The sequence below is a fragment of the Chiloscyllium plagiosum genome, unplaced genomic scaffold, assembly GCF_037043375.1.
Source record: "Chiloscyllium plagiosum isolate Xiang-an unplaced genomic scaffold, Cpla_swu_hap1 HiC_scaffold_17, whole genome shotgun sequence".
Classification (NCBI taxonomy): Eukaryota; Metazoa; Chordata; class Chondrichthyes; order Orectolobiformes; family Hemiscylliidae; genus Chiloscyllium; species Chiloscyllium plagiosum.
The window spans coordinates 49,478,891-49,504,684 of record NW_028270155.1 but is presented as its reverse complement, the minus strand read 5'-3'; the positions used below and the strand labels follow the sequence as shown (position 1 = coordinate 49,504,684).

At 39.7% G+C, this 25,794-nt stretch overlaps 1 protein-coding gene across 5 annotated transcripts in view; it reads left to right on the top strand.

The window, feature by feature from the left end:
- rpgrip1l (RPGRIP1 like) overlaps nt 1–25,794 on the top strand; it is a 225,810-nt gene that overhangs the window by 144,150 nt on the left and 55,866 nt on the right. For all 5 annotated transcript variants that reach the window (XM_043706986.2, XM_043706987.2, XM_087995908.1 and 2 more), the window contains exons 21-22: nt 3,001–3,139; nt 5,824–5,903. In XM_043706986.2, coding sequence (XP_043562921.2) covers nt 3,001–3,139; nt 5,824–5,903 — 219 coding nt within the window. The remainder of the gene's footprint in view (nt 1–3,000; nt 3,140–5,823; nt 5,904–25,794) is intronic.

Here is a 25,794-nt window from a genome sequence, read left to right as displayed (position 1 = left end):
ACAGGAGAGCTTAATGGTCAACCAAACCAGGAAGCTTTGTTGTGCTGTGTTGGCTGTTCTCCCATTAATACCAGTGCTAATTCATTCTTAATCTGCCTAAGAGTTGATTCACCTTAATCAACAAATTACCTCACCTCTACTTTTAAGGCACTAGTATTAGCCAGCAACTTCTGCCAGGAAGAAGACAGCACCAAAGACCCTCTTTTCTACCTTTTTGGTGACGAAGCCACTCAACCTAAGAGGATGCACTGGCAAGAATTATACCTTCAATTTCCATGAGTGCAAAGACATCCACCGTGTTGGGTACATGATCAAGATTAGACTCAGGAGTGCAATCTGATGAGTACATCTCTGCTACATCTTTACAGTTGGCTGAGAAAGAAATGCCAAAGTCTCTGGCACTCAGAAAACTACTGGAGACCAGACAACAGCTTAGCCGCAGGCACAAAACAATCCTGTGGTCTTAGTCACTAATGACTTTGTCAAGTGAACGGACATAAACTTGGTCAAAGCACTGAAGAATTCAACAATGTTTTCATATTGTTCTGGCTCCAGAATGCAGGCACCTATCTCTCTCTATGGAGAGATTGACAACTGCCATGGAAACCAAGGTTCAATCAGTGTTGGTTGAATATATACATGGACCTGCACTCCATTGCTCTAGCCATATGTGCTCTGCATCAATGGTAAGAGAGGGGAAAAGGCCCTTGTCCTCACTGCAGTTGCTGTTCTTCTCAGATAGACCAGATGGTGCCAGGTAACACCTACAGGGAGGAGCAGCCAAGCAGATGTCCTCAGAGGTTTCTTTTCAGGACCCCAAAGGTGTCCAACATCTCCGTTTCCCCACTGCCTGTACTGCCAAAGCCTGCAGAAGTCCAAGTCAAAGACGGTAAGCCTGCTTCTGGGCAAGCCATTCTCAGTACATCTCTGTCCTCTAGGACCAAATGCCTCTAAGGACAACTGCTGAAGTCTTCCAGGCCAAAAGGGCCAAATATAAAGCAAGGTTTCCTATCCCACCTGCAGGCATCAGGACTATCTTTAGACATTGAGAGAGAGGGAGGAAACAAAATTATGCTGAGGGCACAGAGGTGACACAGTTGAAATAATTGTCAATGATTTTGCACTTTTGTAAATATATTCTCACTTGAACACTTAAATCATCTACTCTTGTGTCATTTTTGGCATTGGACCCGGTGAATGTATGCACATTTGATAGATGGTCAACCTCTTCAGACATCCCAATGATAAAAGAAGGTATAAATATTGCTCATCTTTAACAGCAACAGACTCGGGCATCAGGGACCTTTGACATTGATGACTGCAGCCAACACATTGCACTTGTGGACAACGCTGAGACTAAATACAATGTGCAGAGATTGTGCTCAGACCTGGCCTGATACCACACTTATAACCATACTGTTAATGAGAGTATGGAATCCATGATGATAGGTTCATTCTGTGCATGAGCTTTTAAAAGGAATGTACTGTCATTGAAGGTGGGGAAGATGTGCAATGGAAACTCCCACACATGGTATAATAGTCACCAAGAAGAGCTACAGAAAGCATTCCACCCCCCCCCCCCCCCTGCAAATCTCCAATAGTCCTCAGACTATCAAGCATACCCACAGGGTTGGCTTTGCAAAACAGCACCAAAGAACCACCGTCGAGTTCCCAGATTAACATCTCCACAAAACCTCGATTAGCCTACCTGTAATTCTCAATTGCTTGCATTTGACTCGCTTGACAAACTGTGGTCTAATTCCTGCACTGCAAAGACGTAGATCCCCCAGACACTGGGAGGACAAGCGCCTCACTGACAGTTGTCAAAACCCTGGATTGAAATCTGCTGATTTATGGTGATAGTACCCCCTGACTAATCCCATTGCCCTCTCTGACGACTGTTCACCTTTGACGTTCAGACGAGACCTGAAACACATACAGTGTACTTACTGTCTCAGCTGCTGGCATATGCTTCAGGCATAATGTTGACATTGAACAATGCCATACAGCAATATGTCCACCTTTTTGACTGTTCGCATTCCCCACCATGACAAGTTGCCTGCCTCTCCCTCTGCACGAAAAAGCAATGCAAACCACAGAGATTGACAGCCTCCATGTAGGAGAAAAATGAATCACCTGTTAAAGAGGCAAGCTAAGAGACCTAAGATAAATCCTGTGTAGATGCATGAGATGTGTGTATGACCCTTGCATGCAAAACAACTTGTTAGAAGCATGCAAGGCATAGATGTTGCTGAGCTCTAATGTGTTGAAGGGCCAAAATGTTCCCTGAGTTGGTCCAAGAATAGTTATCATGATGTGATAAGGTTGGTAGTTTGCCATTACAAGAAAGGAGAAAAGTGGAAGTGACATAGAAATGATACAAATTACGCCAAAACTTAGGTGCAAATGTTTGGAAATAAGATATTGCTACTCAGTTTCTGAGATTCTGAATTTGCCAGTAAAAGTTTAAAGGAAAAATCAAAAAACGTTTTAATCAACGTTGAGATTCTGATTCATTTTTCATTCTCTCCATTACCCCTGCCACACTGAGGAGTGGAAAATTCCATCTTATTCGATTCCCTACAGTGTGGAAACAGGCCCTTCGGCCCAACCAGTCCACACCGCTCCTCCGAAGAATAACCCACCCGGACCCATTTCCCTCTGACTAATGCACCTAACACTATTTAGCATGGCCAATTTACCTGATCTGCACATCTTTGGACTTTGGGAGGAAACACACACAGACACAGGAAGAATGCGCAAATTCCACACAGATAGTCACCCGAGGCTGGAATCGAACCTGGGACCCTGGTGCTGTGAGGCAGCAGTGCTAATCACTGAGGCACCGTGCTGCCCATTGTATCAACTAAGTAATGATCAAGTTCTATGTTGCATTTCAAATTGGTATACAATTTTATCTTGAATTTTGCAAACACTGTACACATTTAGTGGTGTTAGCTACATATTATTCTAAAATAAGTATTAAATAATGTTTTAAAGACACAGATTGTCACAGACGCAGAGTTGGAAAATGCACAGGGATTGGAGAATGATGAGGAGAGCTCAGATTTCTCTGCAGAGCTGACTTCCACTATTTCTGGAATAACTGAAAAACTAGATGATACAGAGCCTGGCCAAGGTTGGTATCTTTAATTTATTGGTGTTGTCTCGTAAGTGCATTGTATCATAGAAGAATTACGGAAATGTTATGTCACAGAAGGAGGATATTCAGTTCATCGTGCCTGCATGAGCTCATTAAATAAAGAGCATTACCTTGTGCTAATCTCCTGCCTTATCACCCATACCCTTGCACATTATTTTTATCCAAATAATCATCCAATGTTTTCTTGAATGCCTCAATTGAACCTGCCTCCACCAGACCACCAGCAGTGCATTTCATATTCCAATTACTCATTGAATGAAAATGTTTTTACTCAATTCATCCTTGGGTTTTTTTTGCAGATCACTTTAAATTGGTGCCCTCTATTTTTTTGTTATCCCTTTTACAAGCAGGAACAGTTTCTCCCTATCTACTCTGTCCAGCCCACTCATAATTTTGAAAGCCTCTGTCACATCTCTTCTCAGCTTTCTTCTCTCCACAGCAAACAGTCCTAAGTTCTTCAATCTATCCTGAAGTTTTTCATCATGGAACTATTCTTATAATCTGCTTCTGCACCCTCTCCAATGCATTCATATGCTTTCTATGATTTACTGCCCAGAATAGTACACAGTACTCCAGCTGAGGTCAAACAAATGTCTTACATAAGTTCAACAGCACCTGTTTTCTCTTGTACTCAGTGACCCTATTAATTAAGGCAAGCATGCTGAAAGCTTCACTTATCCTCTCTCTCCCTCTCCTGCCATTTTCAATGATCTGTGCACATATATACCCAGCTCCTACTACTTCTGCACTCCCTTAGAATTGAGACACTTTTTTATCTTGCCTTTCAATGTTCTTTCTACCAAAATCACTTCCCTACATTGAAATACATCTGCCATCTGTGTGCACACTCCATCAACTTGCCTGTATATTTATAGAGTTCTACACTGTCCTCCTCACAGTTGACAATTGAACCAAGTTTTGTATCATCTGAAAACTTTGAAATTTTCCCCTATACACCAAGATCAAGATCATTAATATGTATATCAGGGAAAGCAAGACTCCCAATACCAATGCCTGGGTAACTCTACTACAAACTTTCCTCCAGCCTGAAAAATATCCATTGACCATTAGTGTCCATTTCCAATCACTCAGCCAATTTTGTATCCACATTGTTATTGACTCTTTTATTCCATGATCTATAACTTTCCTCAAGTCTGCTATGTGGCAGCATATCATCTCAAAGTTCAGGAACACCACATCGATAACATTACCCATATCAAGGCTTTTGTTATCTCTTCAAAAATTTCCAGCAGGTTCGTTAACATGATTTCTTTTTTAGAAATGGCTTTTCCTAATCAACTCAGCTTATTCCATATTACAATTTATTGTATCTCAAATCATTGTTTCTGGAAGCTCACGAACCACTTAAACTGAACGGTCTGTAGTTGATGGGCTTGTCCTTACAAACTTTCTGGAAGAAGGCTATAATGTTTGCAATTCTCCAGACCTCTGGCACCTCCCCGAACTCGAGGGAAGACTGAAAGATTGTGGCCAGTGCCCCTGAAATTTCCACTCTCACTTCCTTCAATATCCTTGGGTGCATCTCATCCAATCCTGGTGTCTTGTCAACTTAAAACATCAATAGTATGTGGACAGACAAAGAAAATAAAGACTTTTTGCCCAAAGAAACTTTGATGCCAGGTAAATAATGATAGCATGCTAAACCAGATGCAGCAAAACCTTGTACAAGTAATAATTTGTTGTAACGGAAGAACGTTTTTGAGCAAATGATTGCTGCTTTCTCATAATTTTATACCCTCCCTCATCCTTCAAGGAAGCAAAACTTGCCATTTTGAACCATTGTCGCCAAAAACTGACTTTAGTCCCATATCAATGTTAACTGTTAAAAGTGACCATGCAAGCCACTCGTTGGAATCAAATTTCCAGCAATTAAAGATGGTCGACATGCTGATTGTTTTGGCTGTATTTTGTGAATGATGAAGAATTTTTAAAATTCTGATGTGAAAATGGCACATATATAAACAGACTATTCATTCTGCCAGGTACTATGGTCTATTGACTTTTTCAATGGAGGGTCCTTTGCAGTGACTGAAAAAAAAGGCTACTGTAAAGCTTAGATAGAAACTAGACTGATTTTCTTCAGAACCTTTCAATTGATTCTCTATTTCTCCAGTGATGTTCAGCATTATTTCTGTTCTGCTAGAGTGAGAATTGTTATCAATAGTACTATATTTATTTTCTTAGTTATGGAACAGTTTTATTATTTCATGTTAATTTAGTTGCCTCAAAAGCAGGTAAAGTAATAGCTTACTATGACTGTGTTTCAGTCTGTACTTCATATCTATTGGTTATTGTTTTTACCTCTGTGCAGTCGTATCATAAGATGAAATGAAAGCTGGTATCTGATAAAGCTCTAATCTTGGGCACATATTGTAGGACAATATGCAAGACCTAAACAAATAATTTGTAAGTTTAATGTAATTTACTGAGATACTTAGCAGTCATCCATGTAACTAAATTATTTTCTTTAAATATACAGTCATAGACCTACAACTATTAATGTTTATCACAACTTTTATGAAGTTATTTGATTACTTCATCATTTTTATCACAATATTGTGTGGCCATATGTTCCAACTATAAATTTGTAAAAGAATATTAGTCTATTGTTTTTAGCATTGAATTTATTTCTTTCCCAGTTGATGATGATGTTGAGGAATCAATAACAGACAGTGATGATTGTATTGTCCCAGGCCGGCTGTCAACACACATAAAGCAGGTTAGTCTATTCCGTTAAATGTTTGAAATTTGATTATGTGATCTATAGAAAACAGTTTTAATGCAAGGCAATATAATGTTTAGGACAGAGAGAGTATTATTCTTTTAACACCAGATTATTAACCTTTATTGCTGATCAAGGGATACAGTTAGTGGAGAAAAGGAACAAAAGTGGAATGACATAAAATGAGAGATGGAAGGGGAAAAAAATGAGAAAGAAGATGCAAGGCAAACAGAATCAGCAAAGTTGATTCAAATGGCTGTGTATCCATTGTTAGCATACTCCTTTTGTTCAACATTTGGTACCTGCTTTCCAAGTGGAAGGGAACTCCTACCCAGTCTTGCAATTATTATGCAATCTCAAAACATTTTATACACCTAATTTTGCAGTGACATTTCTGAGCTTCATCGATCTGTGTTAAATCAAGAAGTTGAATTAATACTAATGGAGAAACTGAAGCCTGTCATTTACCAATCACAGCTATCAACACAAAATCTGAATATTTTTAGTTCTCACTGTGTTGTTGCTTGTGTAAACGTGGTTTAATTCTTTTAGATATGCTGGCTTATTTTGGAAGATTAACTAAATGAGTGTTTACATTTTTCAAAGAAAATTTTAAGTTTAAATTTGAGATTTTCATTTTGTAAAGTAGGCAAATTCCGACTAAATTTTCTTACAGTCCAGTTGATAATGTATATAAGCTTCTCTCTACAGCCTTGCAGGTCTGTACTAGATGAAAGCTGAAAGGAATATTTTACCTCAGAAGTGCTACATTTCAAACCTGAATTGGAGAAGTATCATTGAAAAGGTTTTTTCAAAAGATAACTTCTAATACTTTCTGTATATATTAATGGTTTGTTGAGAGCTACCAGTTATGGAGGATATCTCTACCTCAGCTTGTTGTCTTTATTGCAAACATCTGATTGATTCATTTATCAAGGCTAAGTGCAGAAGGTCATTTGCATGAATCTTTTTCGATGTTCTCTTCTCTTGCATGTTCTGCATTTCTAGCATTAAGTAATATAACCGCTACATTAGTCAATAACCATTCCTGATTGGCTTTCAATCCCCATCCAGTCCTTAAATAAACTAAGTCTGACATCTCATTATGTGACCAGCTACACTAAGCAATTGCCCATGGGTGATTGGCTGTCAGTCTACTTCGTTGTCTCCAGAGGGGTGTAAAAATGTCACCACCAATTTCAAATAGTGGCACAGATGCCTTTTTAACTAGAAGAATCCATAGAATATTTAATTACATGTTCAGTGCACTAAAGAATCAAAATTTATGACATTTTAAAGTGACGAAAGACTAACTTCTTAGCAAAGTACCCACATTGCATATTATGTTGAATAGGAATCTGAAATATGCTTGCAATTCCAAAGTCTTAATCCATCTGTAATATGATAGAAAATTACATATGTGTAATTTTTATTTTAGGAATGGTAAGTAACACTTATTTAACTTGACTTTAAGTTCACTCAGCAATTTTAATGTGTATAGAACTGAGACAAACGCTAAAGATGTAATATCGTAAGAAAAACTAACTACCTTTAACAGACTCATTTGTGAACTTGAGGGTGGAAGACTGCAAGTCGAAATACTGCCAGATAGTAAGTGTAATTATAGGATTAAAAACCATGTTCTCCTGTTGACTGTAAGATAATGAAAAATATAAATTTCCAGAATGCTTAAGGTGGCGAACCCAGCAGATGTAATTAAACAATAACTCAGCAGATCTGCAATTAATTAGTAATTCACAGTACGTACTGAATTGTGTTTCAAATGCATGTATGTTTTCATGTCAAGTGCTGTAATTAAAGTGGCTTACCAATTGCAATATTATACCAATAGTATACCACACTTCAAAGCAATTTTTTTGGATATTTTAATCGAAAAATAAATCCAACAGGTCTTCTAGACCATGCTTTACTGTAGGTCCTGTCTCTTTTTTGCTGCCTGTGATGTATAATTAAACACAGATTACTTCATTTCATTTACAACATTTATGAGCTGCACTTTGTCAGAATGAAATGCTTGTCCCCTCCTTTCCTCACCAAAGTGGCGTAATTAGTGTTAGCATCTTCCTTAACAGTCTACATAAAGTTTAGTGCTTGTATTAAATCAAGTCATTAACATAATGTGCTGTACAATTTGCCCCTATCTCTTTTCGTTTCCACTACATCAAAGCTCTTTGGAGCAGCAGTGTAATTGGGCCGTGCCAGCTTGTCAAGTTCAGTCAAGCTGATGGCTGCTTCTCCTCTGAAAAGCTTCCAGGCATAATAATTAGTGGAGAAGAAAGTCAAGAAAATGTAAAAATTTGTTCTGTTATCTATGAATATTTAATGTATTTGAATAATTAGGAGTTAAGATTATCAATTCGATGTATAATACATTGATTAAAAGCTGTGCGCAGAGCCCAGAATTAGATATAAAAACAGACATTTGAATTCTGTTGGCAATACTTAAAAGCCTCTACACTTATGCCTGATCACCACATTTTCAAATTGAAGTAATGAACAATGTATTAATGATTTTGTAATGATATGGTGAGAAAATATATTTATAGGAAACACTGTTTGATTTCAATAATCATAAAATATGAACTTCTTTGAAAAAGCTAACAAATTTTATTTCTAATTCAACATTGTGCTATTATCTAATCATAATATCTAAAGTGATAATCCTCCATAGCTTTCAATTGTGAGGTTTTGCCAGTTTTACAGCTGGTAAAAAGCAACCTTTATTTCTTTCAAAATTTATTTTATTTTGATGTACATTCAATGTGTAAAAATAATGCAACACATTCCTGCATTGTAAAATTAGTGTTCCTTCCTTCTAAGGCAACGCTGAATTTTAGTGTTGAACAATGACCGAGTTAACATTTTCAAAAGCTTGCAATCAAATGAGCATTATTATCTACTGAATGGATCTTACTTCTTTTGTGAATGAGATAAATTTGCTGTACGTCATACAAAGACTGAATATTTACTGGGCTACTGAAATTTCTGCTTTGGCATCTTTGATATTCATAAAGAAGCAACTTGGTAGTTCTTTATCTGATCTACATCTTCCTTCTCACCCTTTCTGGGTTTAGCTTTGTAACTTCCCAAACTGATGTGAATTCCCATCTGATCTCAATAATTTCTAAACTAAGGGGCAGCCTTGTATAATGTTAGAGATCAATAACAGAGATCAAAACAGAGATCAAAATCTGAGTTGAATCTTTGGAAATGAGATTTTGCCCAGGCCCTCTTGGAAGACATAACTGGAGGAGCAATGATTCTGTCCAGGATTTCGAGGGACCATTCTGTTTAAGTCATGGCAAAAAAAGAACTCTACCTTAGTAGGACAATAGCAACATAGTGCAAATGATAGAAATCTACAATGAAAACAAGAAGGTCTGGAGAAATTCTGCAGATCTGACAGTATATTTGAAGACACAAATAGAGTTAACTATTCAAGTCCAATATGACTCTTGCTAGGAACTGAAGAGAGAGATGGAAAAGTGAGGTGTTTTATGTTAGAAAAAAGTGAAAAGGAGAAAATGGAACAGAAGGGAAAATCAGGAACTGATAGAAAATAGAGGCCATAGGTATCACAGAACAAAAAAATCAGAAGAATGTGTTAATGGTTGTAGAGAACTCTCGCCATCTGACCTTCCCTGACCTTCACTTCTTTTCCACTTGTTTCTCCCCATCTTTTTCGAAAATATAAATATCATCACATTCCACCCATCTCATCCGTACTGAAGAAGAGTTATATTGGATTCAAAATGTTAACTCTTGTTTTTCTTTCTTGATACATGTTACCAGATGCACTGAGTTTCTCCAGCATTGCATTGTTTATTCTATTCAGTGGGATTGATCTAAATTATTTTGCATTATTATGTAAATATAAGTTGTGCTGATTGAATAAAATGAACCCAATCTCATCTGTTGTTAAATGTTTCACTATAATGCAACTTGAAATCTCAAACTAAACTTTGTGCCGTTTATTATTAGTTGATTCCATTGCCATAAAGGTTGAAAGTATACAAATGTGAAAGAGACCATTAGCTGGTCCACGTTGCAGGTGGATTTCATTTTACATTGTGCCTGTGCTTATATTCAAGTAGATTTAAATTAAACAGTGAGAGTCAGCTCCCATAAAAGTAACTTGTTCAGACACTTCAGGAAGCAATTAATGCCACTAAACCCCAGGTATTTATGCCACAATAGACATTCTATTGCTAACTTTTAAAAAGAGTTCCATAGGCCTGTGTATTGTTGCAGAAAGATAACACAATTTAAAAATTACAATTTGCATATGATTTCTTGCATATTTGGTTAACTGAGACAGAAAGTATATTTTCCTAGCACACAACAATCAGCCTCTTTCTAGATTTTTCTATAAAAATGGACAGTGAGGCTTACATAACTCTTTATAGAATCCAACTTTGATTCCTTATGAATTGAGCTTGCATGCCACTCAAGGGGAAGTATTCCAACTTCTTTTTCTTCATCAAGCATTCTTTATCCCTTAACAGCTTAGCTGAGTCCAGCAAACATTCCCTGAAGGATAGTTAAAATAAGCATATTAGTTGAGGTCCAATTCAAACTTGTCTCTTTGATGTTGTGCTCTTGTCAGCACCTTGCGGACATAGTTTGCACTTAAAGTGCCAAGATTTATACAGCTATTTATGGATGCATTTTTGTGCTTACAATCTAGGGATAACTCGTTCTTCCAGCATAATGACAGCTTTCTTTTGTACTGTATGAAATAGTCAGCTCCCTTCAGTCTTTCAATTGTCAGGAATCAAACTAGTAGAAATTCTGCCTCCCAGTTTTTGAGAACCAATGTGGAACACCAATCAGTAAAAATGACACTTAGCAAATATGATTGCTGAATGAGGCCAAAAGTGAAAACATGAAGTCTAAGGAGATTCTCAGAAAGCAAACGAAAAGGAGTATAAGTAAAATCAGAAAATGTTTCAGTTGTCGTAGCTACTTAAAATGACATTTAAGTGCTAAGGAAAAGTGAATTTTGTTTAATTTTGAGGGCACCACTTAACAAATAGAGAGAGAGAAGGCCATAGAGATGAGCAGTGGAATTTGAGAGCCATCAAAATGAAATGATTTTGAAAATAAAAATTCTAATGAAGAATTTAATAAATTAAAATTAATATTTTATGGTTGAAAAGCTACAAATAAAATGAAGTTAAAAGGTCTGCTGTAAAATACAATATATACCATTTTGATAGTTTCCTTAAAATGAAAGATGCTGTCACAAGTGAAACTGAGGCCACTTTTCGAATACTGTGCACAGTTCTGGTCGGTCTTCTGTGGAAAGGCTGTTGTTAAACTTGAGAGTGTACAAAAGAGATTTACAAGGATATTGCCAGGACTGAAGGGCTTGTGTTACAGGAGAGGCTTTTTAGGCTGTGGGACTGTTTCCCTGGAATGTCAGAGGCTGAGGGGTGGCCTTAAAGAGGTTTATAAAATCATGAGAGGCATGGATAGGGTGAATAGCCAAGCTCTTTTTCATAGGGTGGGGGAGTTCAAAACTAAAGGGCATAGGCTTAAAGTGAGAGGGGAAAGATTTTAAAAGAACCTGAGGGGTAACATTTTCACACAGAGGGTGGTGCTTGTATGGAATGAGCTGCCAGAGGAAGTGGTGGAGGCTAGTACAATTACAACATTTAAAAGGCATCTGGATGAGTATATGAATGGGAAAGGTTTAGAGGGATATGGGCCAAGTGCAGGCAAATGGGATTAGGTCAAATTGGGATGTCTGGTCGGCATAGATGAATTGGATTGAAGGGTCTGTTTCTGTGATATATGACTCTATGAAAACCAGTTCAGAAATTACTCCACAGCCACCTGGTGTTATGTTTGTGTAATTATGGTGTGACATATTTACTTAGGAAGTTTCTATTGTTAATGGGCTCGCTGATATTTTACTAGAAATTTTTAATCCAAAAATGAGACAGAAGAAAGCATTAAGTTTATATACTGCCTTCGTGATTTTTGAGAAGATTTGTAGCTCAAGTTGATGATAAGCCTGTAAGTTAGCTCACTGAGCTTGAAGGTTTGTTTTCAGACATTTCATCACCATACTAGGTAACATCATCAGTGACAGTCTCTGGTGAAGCACTGGTAATATGTCCCGCCTCTCTATTTATAGGTCTTGGTTTCTTAAGGTGGGTGATGTCATTTCTGGTTCTTTTTTTTCAAGGAAAGGTAGATCGATCTAAGTCGATATATTGATTGATGGAGTTCTGGTTAGAATGCCATACCTCGAAGAATTCTCGTGCGTGTCTTTGTTTCGCCTGTCCTAGGATGCGTGTGTTGTCCCAATTAAAGTGGTGTCCTCCTTTGTCTGTATAAATGAAAACTAGTGTGAGTGGTCATGTCTTTTGGTGGCCATTTGGTGTCCATGTGTCCTGGTGGCAAGTTTCCTGCTAGTTTGTCCAATGTAGTGTTTTTTACAGTTCTTGCATGGTATCTTGTAAATAATATTAGTTTTGCTGGTGGTATCTAATGGATCCTTTAAGTTCTTTATTCGCTGTTTAAATGTGTTGGTAGTTTTGTGGGCTACCATGATGCCAAGGAATCTGAGTAGCCTGGAAGTCATTTCTGATACGTCTTTGATGTAGCGATAGTTTTTGGTTATGTTTTGTCCACTTGTTTGGGTTTGTTTCTGAGGAATCGGTGGGTTATGTTTATTGGGTACCTGTTTTTGTTAACATTATTTCAACAAGCTACATCACACTACAGCATCCAAGAACTACAAAAATCAGAAGAAAACTATTTGTGCAATATTTTCAGGAAAACCGGGTACCCAATAAACACAGTCGTCGATTCCTCGGAAACAAACCCAAACAAGAGATAGTCACTCTAGAGATAGCGTGAGCAGTTTAAAATAGCATACAGTATCCTGAACCTATTAGACAATAGGTGCAGGAGTAGGCCATTCTGCCCTTCGAGCCTGCACCACCATTCAATATGATCATGGCTGATCATCCTTAATCAGTATCCTGTTCCTGCCTTATCTCCATAACCCTTGATTCCACTATCCTTGAGAACTCTATCCAACTCTTTCTTAAATGAATCCAGAGACTGGGCCTCCACTGCCCTCTGAGGCAGAACATTCCACACAGCCACCACTCTCTGGGTGAAGACGTTTCTCCTCATCTCTGTCCTAAATGGTCTTCCCCGTATTTTTAAGCTGTGTCTTCTGGTTCGGGACTCACCCATCAGCGGAAACATGTTTCCTGCCTCCAGAGTGTCCAATCCTTTAATAATCTTATGTCTCAATCAGATCCCCTTTCAGTCTTCTAAACTCAAGGGTATACAAGCCCAGTCGTTTCAGTCTTTCAGTGTAAGGTAATCCCGCCATTCCAGGAATTGACCTCGCAAACCTACGCTGCACTCCCTCAATAGCCAGAATGTCTTTCCTCAAATTTGGAGACCAGAACTGCACACAGTACTCGAGGTGTGGTCTCACCAGGGCCCTGTACAGCTGCAGAAGAACCTCTTTGCTTCTATACTCAATCCCTCTTGTTATGAAGACCAACATACTATTAGCCTTTTTCACTACCTGCTGTACCTGCATGCTTACCTTCATTGACTGGTGTACAAAACACCCAGATCTCTTTGTACTGCCCCTTTATCTAAATTGATTTCATTTAGGTTGTAATCTGCCTTCCTGTTCTTGCCACCAAAGTGGATAACCATACATTTATCCACATTAAACTGCATCTGCCATGCATCTGACCACTCACCTAATCTGTCCAGGTCACCCTGTAATCTCCTAACATCCTCCTCACATTTCACCCTGCCACCCAGCTTAGTATCATCAGCAAATTTGCTAATGTTATTACTAATACTATCTTCTATATCATTAACATATATTGTAAAAAGCTGCAATCCCAGCACTGATCCCTGCGGTATCCCACTGGTCACTGCCTGTCCTTCTGAAATGGAGCTGGTTATCACTACTCTTTGTTTCCTATCAGCCAACCAACTTTCAATCCAAGTTAGTAATTTGCTCCCAATACCATGCACGCTAATTTTGCTCACTAATCTCCTATGTGGGACTTTATCAAAAGCTTTCTGAAAGTCCAGGTACACTACATCTACTGGATCTCCCTCGTCCATCTTCAGAGTTACATCCTCAAAAAATTCCAGAAGATTAGTCAAGCATGATTTCCCCTTCATAAATCCATGCTGACTCTGACCCATCCTGTTACTACTATCCAGATGTGTGGTAATTTCATCCTTTATAATAGACTCCAGCATCTTTCCCACCACTGAGGTCAGACTAACTGGTCTATAATTTCCTGCTTTCTCTCTCCCACCTTTCTTAGTTAAGAGCATTGAGTACAGAGGTAAGCAGATAATGCTGGACTTGTATAAGACATGAGTTAGGTCTCACTGAGAGTGTTGTGTGCAGTTCTGGGCACCGCACTTTAGAAAGGATGTGAACACATTGGAGAAAGTGCAGAAGAGGTTTACGAAAATGGTTCCAAGAATTAGAAATTTCAGTTACAAGGACAGATTGGGAGAGTTGGAACTGTTCTCCATGGAGGGAAAAGGCTAAGAGCGTTCTAAATCATGAGGGGACGGGATAGGGTAGATAGGAAGAAATTATTCCCTCCCATGAAAGGATTGAGAATGATAGGTCGTAAATGTAAGCTGATTTTCAAAAGAAGCAAATATGAACTGAGAAAATATCTTTTTCACACAGCGAGTGATTAGGATCTGGATTACAGTGATGGAAATGTGGTGGAGGGAGGTTCTATTGAGCTATTTCAGAGAGCATCTGATAATAATTTAAATAAAACAATATTCAGGGTTATGGAGAAAAGGCAGCAGAATGGTATTAAGTAATAATGCTCATCCAGAGAGCCAATGTAAACACAATGAATATCTTTTTGCACCATAACAATTCTGTGATTCTGTAAGAAGTTCATGAGATAAGAACATAAGATATAAGAGCAGAATTAGGTCATTTAGCCTATTGAGTCTGCTCTGCCATTTGATCATGGTTGATATGTTTCTCAACCCTATTTCCTGCCTTCTTCTTATAATCTCTGATCCCCTTAATAATCAAGAACCTATCTATCGCTGTCTCAAATACAGTCAGTGACTCGCGCTCTCAAATACACTCAGTGACTCGCTCTCCTCAAACCTCTGCAGTGATGAGTTCCATAGGTTAACCACACTCTGAAGAAATTCCTCCTCATCTCAGTTTTACAGGGTCATCCCTTCATTCTGAAGCAGTGCTCTTGGACCCTAGCCTATCTACTAGTGGAAATATCTTCTCCACGTCCACTCTCTCCAGACCTCTCAGTATTCTGTAAGTTTCAATCAGAATTCCCCTTCCCTGTTCACACCCAACACTGTCCTTTTAAGCTCCATCGAGTACAGACCCGGAGTGCTCAAATGCTCCTCCTATTATAAGCCCTTAATCCCTGGGATCATTCTTGTAAACCTCTTCTGACCCCATCCAATGCTAGCACATCTTTCCTTAGATACAGGGCACAAAACTACTTGCAAAATTTCAGATGCAGTCTAATCAGAGCTTTATACAGCCTCAGCGTATATTCCTGCTCTTGTATTCTATCTCCCTTTCCTATCTGCCAACTGAACTTGCATGTTAACCTACAGAGTATCCTTGACTAGGACTCTCAAGTCCCTTTACACTTTAGATTTCCAAAGCTTTTCCCTGTTTAGAAAATAGTCTACATCTCTATTCCTCCTACCAAAATCCATAACCTCGCAATTTGCCACATTGTGCTCCATCTGCCACTTCTTTGCCCACTCTCCTAGCCTTGTCAAAGGCCTTTTGGAAATCTAAATACATCATGACCACTGGTTCTGTTTTGTCTAACTTTCTCATTATCTGCTCAAAGAATTTTAAAAGATTTTCAGGTATTACTTCCCCTTGATGAAGCTATGCTGACTCTGCCCAATTTTACCATGTATTTCCAACTACTCATACTGGTATTTTAGTTTGTAGCCTGTAAATATTTCCCCTATTTACCTTCAAACCTATAAATGATAGTCAAATTAGTAGCAATCAGCAACTTACAGTTTACTTCTGACATCACTTTTTTGTGTTGTTCCGAGGGTTCGATTTATCTTATTAAAACAAACCTCACAACTATGAGCCACAAAATAGCAAGCAAAGTGCACTACTTCCTCCTTACACTGAATCCCTCCCATTGCCTCCAAATTTCTCAAAATATATACTCAAGCTGTATCTTACTTTGGATGTCATCTCTCCTTCCTGACCCTGTGGAGCTTTCTGATCCATGATTAATGATTTATCATTTAAAAAATGCTGAATAAAATTACATTGAATAAAACTGAAATGATTTTCTCTGAAATTGTAATTGTTATCATAATGATTTAATACTGTGGATGCAACTACAGTTTATTACTACTTGCTGCTTTTCAGATTTATCAGAGCAGTTAGTGTGATTTGTGCCTTAGACAGATCAAACAGTGGATGTCAGTTACATTGCGCACTGTATTTATATGAGATGCTCATAAGTATTTTCAGACACTGGAGATAGATATACGATATAAATTAAACACATCTACTATTGATTTACAATACTGACAACTGACTGAGGTCATCAATATCACAGATGCCAGTCTTCAACCAAGTTGATTCACTCCATGTGATATCAAGAAACAGCTGAAAACACTGGATACGGCAAAGGTAATGGGTCATGACATCATTCGGCATTCAGATGATCACTTATGTTCCAGAACCTTTAGCCAGGCTGTTTGAATACAGTTACAACACTTGTATTCATCTGAAAATGGCTATTCTGTCCTGTGTACAAAAAACAGGATAAATCCAATCCAGCCAATCACCGTCCTGTAAGATTATTCTCAATCATCAGCAAAATAATTTAAAGGTTTGCCAACAAGGAATATGCTGCTCACTGGTACTCAGTTTAGGTCCTGCCAGAGGCACTGAGTGCCAGGACCTCATTGCAGCCTCAGTGCAAATATGGCTAACTCTTGAGATGAGATGAGAATGACTGCCTGTAACATTAAGGCGCCATTTAACTGTGAATACAATAAGGAGCTGTGGCAAAGAGGATAGGAATTCTGCAGTGTATAACTCACCTCTGACTTCTCAAAATCTGACTTCCAATTGTTAGGCACAAATCAGGAATGTGATGAAATGCTCTCCACATGCCAGGTTTAGTGCAGTTGCAACAACACCCAAAGCTTGGCATCATCCAGGACAAACCATCCTATCCACCATCTTCAATATTCAGTCCCTTAACCACCAAACACCGTGGCAAAGCTGTCTACCAACTAAAAGAGGCACCAAGGATCCTCTGACAATGCCGTCCAATTCCATAATCTCTACCACCTAGAAGGGCAGCAGCAATAGATGCTTGGGAGCACCATCATCTTCATTTTCCCCTCCAAGCCATGCACATTTTTGGCTTGGAACCTTATCACCATTTCTTCACTATCATTGGGGCAAAATCCTCAAACTCCTAACAGCACCCCAAAAGACTGCAGCAGTTCAAGCAGCTAGCTTGCCATCATCTTTTCCAGAGCAATTGAGAGGACCAAAACTGTACACTCTACTCCTGGTGAAATCTCAGCAAAGCTCTGTACAACTGCAACACAATAAAGGCCAACATTCCACTTGACTTCCTATTTGCTTGCTGCACCTGCATGCCTTACTTTTGATAACTCACGGACAAGGATCCAAGATCCCTATAGTCATTCAGATTTTCCAAACTCTCACCATTTAAAAAATATTCTTTTTTCTCATGGCAGAATGAGTAACTTTGCACTTGTATTCAATATGCCATTCTAGCCCATTTAATTAGGCTTTGCAAGTCCTCTTAAAGTCTCCTTGAGTCCTACTCAACTATGTTCCCATGCAGTTAGTTAGCATCAGCAAATTTAGAAATATCACAATGGGTCCTGCATCCAAACAATTTATGTAGGGCTTTGGACCTAGCACTGGCCCTTCTGGTAATCCATTAATAACAGCCTGTCATCTTGAGAATGCTCCAATTATGTCTAATTTGTGTCTTGAAGCAATTCTCAATCCATACAAATATGTACCCCGCCTCTCCATCCCGTATGCTCTGATTTTACTACTGACATCCTTATGAAAAGCCTTCTGAAAATCCAAATACATCGCATCCTTTGGTTCCCCTTTGAGGATGCTACAAGTAATGTCCTCAAAAAACTTGAAATTTGTGAAACATATTTCCCTTTTATAAATCCCTGTTGACCCACTCCATTCTGTTCTACATGTCCAGTTGTAACATCCTTTACAATAGATGTTAATGTTTCCCCACTAGTGGAATCAATCATTAGTCTGCAGATCATCATTCTCCCTTTTCTTCACTTCTTAAATCATTGGGTTATATTTGCTACATTGCAGTCCTCAGGACCCTTTCCATAATCTGTAAAATTTTAAAAGATAAAGACCAATGCATTCACTGTCTTTCTAGCCACCTCTTCCAACTCTTTGAGGCGAAACCTTTCATCTAGAGGATCTTGGTGGGATAGAGAATCAGTGCAGACTCGATGGGCTGAGTGGCCTCTTTATGCACTTTAACAGTTATAGAGTCATACAGCACGGAATTAGACCCTTCAGTCCAACCATTCCATGCTGACCATAATCCCGAACTAAATTAGTCCCTCCTGCCTGCACTTGGCCTATATCCCTCCAAATATTTATTTTTCATCTACTGATCTAAATGTCTCTTAAAAGTTGTAACCATACCCACATCCACCACTTCCTCCGGAGGTTCATTCCACACACAAACCACTCTCTGTATAAAAACATTGCCTCTAATATCATTTTAAATATTTCTTGTCTCACCTTAGAAATATACCCTCGAGATTTGAAATCCTCAATCCTAGTGAAAAGATACTTGCCATTCACTTTATCTACCCCCTTCATTATTTTATGAATCTCTATAAGGGCATTTCTCAACTTCCTAAGCTCCAGTGAAAGAAGTCCCAGCCTATGCAGCCTCTCCTTATAACTCAAACATTCAATTCCCGGCAACATCCTGGTCAATCTCTTTCGAGCCCAAATTCTGATTCTGTGATTCTGTCTCAATTTTGATACAAGTCCCAAGATGTTTGTAAGAATGTGTTGTAGGTTTTACTGTGGGCAACTGAGTTTCCCAGCCGTCAAGAAATCTGGCAATTCAATAAGGTGATGACAGATTTGCACTAAGTTGTGCCTTTCCCCTGATGCTTGTGAGTCAAGAGGAACAGAATTGTATCTTACTACATCACCACATTCCCCCAACAATGAATCCAAGATATACCCCCCCCCATACAAAATTCCCAGTGCTGGGAATCACAGCTGTACACCACCACCAGTACTCCATTTGAAGCTCTGGAATTGAAGTCAGACTGCACAATTGTGCTTTCTGCCCAATTGGAAGCCTATCATTAAGCTAACTTCCAGTTGATGAGTGAAATCTCCATGGCATATACAAAAATCCAGGCTTCTGAGTTTCCTCTTCCAAATCCTCACCTGACTTTTTGTAACATTGTTGTGAAGATGATGGCAGAGGTCAAAATTTGGAAGTCCCAACCCCAAAAAAGCACCTATAATTTTCTCAGTGGGGGAGAATATGGAGACAGGTTCCAAATCACACATCCATACGTCACAGAGGCAACTTTCTATATAAAGCAGTAGCTACCTCCAGTTAACTCTGATTAGCATGAACAAGAAGTAGGAAACACAGGTTTTGCAGTTTCAACCTGGTAAATATTGCAGAGTTCTTTGGGAAGGCAGGGTGCCTATTTGGTATGATCCCAGGACATCTTCGGGGGAGGTCAGGTCAGGGATGGAAATTATTTTCGTGAAGATTCCTCTTGAGTTTATCTTGAGGACTGCTTTTAGATTTTTAGAGGCTACTTTTCTATTGTCTACTATTAAATGATGTACTTACATAATTAGCTACGTACTTGGTTTTATCAGGAGGGGGAGTTTTCTTTTTGGTAAGATTGCGCATCCACATCGTACATCATTATTAAATCTTTTAACTTAGAATCTATAAGTGTTGTTCATTTTTTTACAAATAAATCTCCCATGTTCCATATTTTGTTACATATTCACTGCAAGCATTAAATGCATACCTTGTATAAACAGATGAATTATTAATGCTTATTTTCCAGGAATAATTATATGTGGAAAAATATAATTTGTTTTCTGAAAACTTCTGTCAAAATTAAATGTAGCATCTTTCTGTATTATGTGTATGTATAAAAAATATTTAGGCTTCAGCTATCCTGATTTCCTTCCCTTAACAGAAAGTTCTACTGTATGCCCTTTCCTCTCAGCATGTTGAATCATGATAGTAATTATAACCTCCAACAAACTTGGTCAGTATGGATAAACTTAGATGATACAAAGCACCTATGGTCCTACCAGCCTACACTACAGCTGGTCAGCTGACACTCGGACTCTGCTCACCATTCCCACCACCATCCTTGTCCCAGCTAACACTGTGTGCTTGGAGGAGGAGCAAGAGTGGAAGAGAGGGAAGTTGTGAGGATGGAGTTGGAGAAAGATTGAATCTTGATTGGAGGAGAAGCTTTTCACAGGTGTGGATGAACAAATGGCGCGTTAGGGCTGCCAGGTACCCACCCTGATTGTCACGGTCCAGACAGTGCCAATAGCCACTATATCTGCTGTGTGGGAAAATAGGAAACTGCAAATCAATGAAGTGAGATAAAATAATAATGAATACTAATGCATGCAAATGTAAATAGGCCCCTCGCTGCTTAAAAGTGCAATTTTTCTCACTCTTCAAAACTTGGTGGACAATTGAACTTTTTTTTCCTCAAAAAAGGCAAGAACCTCAGTTCTACATGTCTCACCATATTTTCCCAACTGATTCGCCAATACTTTCATTGTTCAGATGCTGGCAAGATTCCACCATATGTCTCTGTAATAATGATTAGATCAAAACTGTTTTTACCTTTTCATGCAACTAATTCACCTTGATTCCTCTGCATATTCAGATGAAGTGACTTTAATGTTTTTTTTTCAGCATGGACTTTTCTGTCTGATGCACTGGTATCATTTCACTGTCCATCCATTCTCATTCCACTGTTTGCCTTTACCCATATCAACATGCTTCATAGAGTCATACAGTACAGAAACAGACCCTTCAGTCCAACTAGTCCATGCCGAATATAATCCCAAACTAAACTAGTCCCACCTGCCTATCTCTTTTATCTTTGGATTTTTAAATCTTTCTTCATCCAAACCCTCAAGGTTTGTATGCTATGTTTGTTCAATCTGGTAAATTTTCTGGTCTTATGTACCCTGTGACAGTTTTTTTTTAATGGCTCAGACAGTAATCCAAAGATTATTACTTTTGTGCTTCTTTTCAACTTACCCTTCAGCTATTCCGACACAGTAAGCCCTCCTGTAACATTCTAGATGCATTCCTGAAAAGTGTAATCCTAAAACATGCAACAGCTTTGGGCAAATCAGTTTTATTTCTCCCTATAGGCATTTAATGTTGCCCTATTCATCATTCTTTCACTTTAATACTATTTTAAGATTAGATTCCCTACAGTGTGGAAACAGGCCCTTCGGCTCAAAGGGCAACACTGACCCTCTGAAGAGTAACCCACCCCCCTCTGACTAATGCATCGAACATAATGGACAATTTAGCATGGCCAATTCACCTGACCTGCACATCTTTGGAATGTGGGAGGAAACCCATGCAGACACTGGGAGAATGTGCAAATACTACACCAACAGTCACCCAAGGGTAGAATTGAACCTGGGACCCTGGTGCTGTGAGGCAGTAGTGCTAACCTCTGAGCTATCATGCTGCCCACAATATATTGTTCTGTTGACTGTGGGCCACAGCTTGCACAGGGACTCCACAGTTTCATCTGCTGTCTCGAGGGGGGAGCAGATCTACTGAGATAAATCATGACTATGACCCTGTGGACCAGGAGATGAGGAAAGTCGGTAGTTCTGAGGAGAGAAAATTCATTGAGTGTCATGTGATATGTCCTAATATTGATTATGATGGTAGACACAATGGCACAATCTCTTCCTTTCAGATACAGATTCAAAGGCATTCCAGCCTTTCAAATTGTGACCTCTCTCAATTTAGAACTGTGGTCCAAGGTCTGTATCAGGGAGCCCCTACCAATAGGCCTATGCCATCTGCTGGAACTGTCACTTGCCCCAGCCAGCTACTACTAGACAGCATCTCCCTAATAGCCCACTATCACTCCAAATGGTCAGAATCACCCTGGAATCTGCCCAGACATGACTGATCAATGGTGCTGGAAGAGCACAGCAGTTCAGGCAGCATCCGAGGAGCTTCAGCAAAATCGACGTTTCGGGCAAAAGCCCTTCATCAGGAATAAAGGCAGAGAGCCTGAAGCATGGAGAGATAAGCTAGGGGAGGGTGGGGGTGGGGAGAGAGTAGCATAGAGTACAATGGGTGAGCGGGGAGGAGATGAAGGTGATAGGTCAGGGAGGAGAGGGTGGAGTGGATAAGTGGAAAAGGAGCTAGGCAGGTCGAACAAGTCTGGACAGTTTGGTTGATTGTCACCCGCACCAATCTCCGAGACACCCGCACCAATCAACCAAACCGCCCCGTGGCCCCACATTTCAACTCCTCCTCCCACTCTGTTGAGGACATGGAGGTCCTGGGCCTCCTTCACCACCGCTCCCTCACCGCCAGACGCCTGGAGGAAGAACGCCTCATCTTCCGCCTCGGAACACTTCAACCCCAGGGCATCATTGTGGACTTCAACAGCTTCCTCATTTCCCCTTCCCCCACTTCATCCTAGTTTCAAACTTCCAGTCCCCTTGACTTGTCCGGACTTGTCCAACCTGCCTAGCTCCTTTTCCACCTATCCACTCCACCCTCTCCTCCCTGACCTATCACCTTCATCTCCTCCCCCACTCACCCATTGTACTCTATGCTACTCTCTCCCCACCCCCACCCTCCCCTAGCTTATCTCTCCATGCTTCAGGCTCTCTGCCTTTATTCCTGATGAAGGGCTTTTGCCCGAAACGTCGATTTTGCTGAAGCTCCTCGGATGCTGCCTGAACTGCTGTGCTCTTCCAGCACCATTGATCCAGAATCTGGTTTCCAGCATCTGCAGTCATTGTTTTTACCATGACTGAGCCTCACCCCAGGCACCCTCCTGTTCACAAGACATCAGCAATAATAGAACCTGGCTGTCTCTCTCCCCACTTCCCTGATTCAGGGGGTGCTGTGCGCAACGGAATTGGCAGCGCCCTACCGTCTTTCCTCATCTCCTGGTCCACAGGGTCACAGTCATGATTTATCTCAGTAGATCTGATCCCCCCCTAAAGACAGCAGATGGAACTGTGGAGACCCTGTGCAAGCTGTGGCCCACAGTCAGCTGAAGAATATAACTGACCCACAGAACCTCGTCCGGATGATAGCAGTCATCACCCTCCCTTTTCTGTCCCTGCCTCTGCTAACTTGGACAACATTCAACAGCTCCCCTGCACTGCCAACCATGATCCACCATCAGAACAATGTGCTACTGGCCAATACTGCAGAGAAGAGAATGAAAATCCAACAGGTCCAGCCACTACCGAGATCTTGTCAGCCAGCAATAAGGCACAAGGAGTAGCGCTACTGAACCCTGGCCTGAATGGCCATAAAGAAGGGATGCCACAGACCCCAGAAAAGATGCTACTGGCAGCCTGATGAGCAAATGTCCATCAACCAATACCCAGCTTTTCCTATTTCTCCACACTCTGAAGAATCCCAAACCTCTAGTTTTCCCTCTCTCTCACTCACCAACCATATTATTCAGTGCCAGTCATGCTAACTGACCATCTCTCTCATTGAACTTTTTGCCAAAGCCACCTCCTGCTGCCTTTCACATTTGCAACTTTCATCTCCCAAACCTTTGCCGTCTGCAAGGATTGCACAATGAGAAGCAAGAGGCAAGAGCAGCTTCGAGTCACAGAGGTGGGCTGCAATCTGAAGATATGGCACAAGGGCAGGTTGACAAAAAGGTAAATCAATAGTGACTAGGACAGTTGATGGTAGGGACAGTTGTCAGCAACCAGAAGTTTCAATGAAAAAGAAAGTTGTCTGAAGAGGGAAGGTCAGTGGCAAAAGGGAGGAGTAGGTAAGTCTATCAAAATAGCACCATTCGGGTGACAGACTTGCAATGTAGTAGTTTATCATTAATAAAGTTTTATTTACACTAAACTCCCAAATTTAAATTAGTTTAACAACATGACGGTGGATTGACTGAGAGTCACAGGCTCATACAGCAAGGAAACAGATTCCTAGGTCCAATTCGACCATGCTGATCAGACATCTCAGTCTGACCTAGTTCCATTTGCCAGCATTTGGTCCATATCCCTCTCGGCCCTTCCTATTCACAAACCCATCCAGATGCCTTTTAAATGTTGTTATTGTACCTGCCTCCACCAGTCCCTCTGGCAGCTTATTCCACATACGCACCACCCTCTGCATGAAAATGTTACCTCTCGTGTCCTTTTTAAACCCTACTCCTCTCACATTTTGGCTAGTCACCTTATCCAAGCCCCAAGATTTTATAAACCTCTATAAGGTCTCAGCCTCCCACACTCCAGGGCAAAAAGCCCAACCCTATTCAGCTTCTCCTTACAACTGAAACCGTTCAATCCAGGCAACATCCTTGTGAATTGTTTCTGCACCCTCTTAAGTTTAACAACACCCTTCCTGTAGAAGGATGACCAGAATTTTGTGCTGTATTCTAAAAGGGACCTTACCAATATCCTATACATTATCTTGGACATTACAACAAATTCTTCTTATTTAAACCCATTTCAACAAAGAAATAATTAAAATTGTTTCAAATCAAATCATCTTTATCACAAATTATTGATTTGGAACTCACAATTGATTTTATTTTGCCAAATAAGCAGAAGAATATAAGGTATTTACTTTTTATGTAAGTTCAATGGCATATTTCACCTGAGTAATTATCATCAGGCGTCAAGAAACTTATTCAGCAAGATTGAATTTATTGTTTTGAATAAACATGAATGTTTGATAGATTGCCATCAATGCTGCTTTGCTTTCACGAAACCCAAATATTTCTTTCTGAATTTATTGAAAACATCCATCAAGTTTTCTGTAGGGGCCATTTTATAGGGAACTGCTTTTTGATTTTGAGAAAAAAAAGTTGACATTGTAAATCACAACATTATGTGTCAGAAATTACAGCCCTTTGATTTTGTAAAACTATAATCATGTGGTTTCATTCTTTTCTGTCTGATTGGTACCAGCAAGGAATCTTGCTTTAAATTAGATTTGGTTAAATCTGTGACCACTATATTTTCTTCTGTATGATAATAGCTTGCCTGATGCATGCCACTTACTGTTTATCTAACTTGGCAATGCTGATTTAATCAATGAATTGTTATCTATTAGTGAGTTTGATCAAAGAACTACTAATGATATTTAATTGACTTGATGATCATTACTTACGAACTAAAACGAAAACAGAAATTGCTGGAGAAATTCAGCAGGCCTGGCAGCATCTGTAGAAATAAAATAGACAATATTTTGGGTGCAGTGACACTTCTTCAGAAATGACTGTAGCCAGAAGAATGTGGTGCATATGTTGGATACAGGGGGCGGGGTGCAACTAAAGAAGCAAACGATAGGCACAGATGAAGCCCAGAGAGAGAGAGAGAGAGCGAAAGACAACAGCATTTGGACAGACACAGGGATGAGTAATGGTGAGCTGAAGAGAAAGAAAAACTGATAATAAGGACCATTAATGGGTGAAAAAGGGTTGGATGTGATAAAAGTAAGCCCATCTGATGACAGGACCAGGGGACTGAGAGCTTGTAAAGGACATGGAA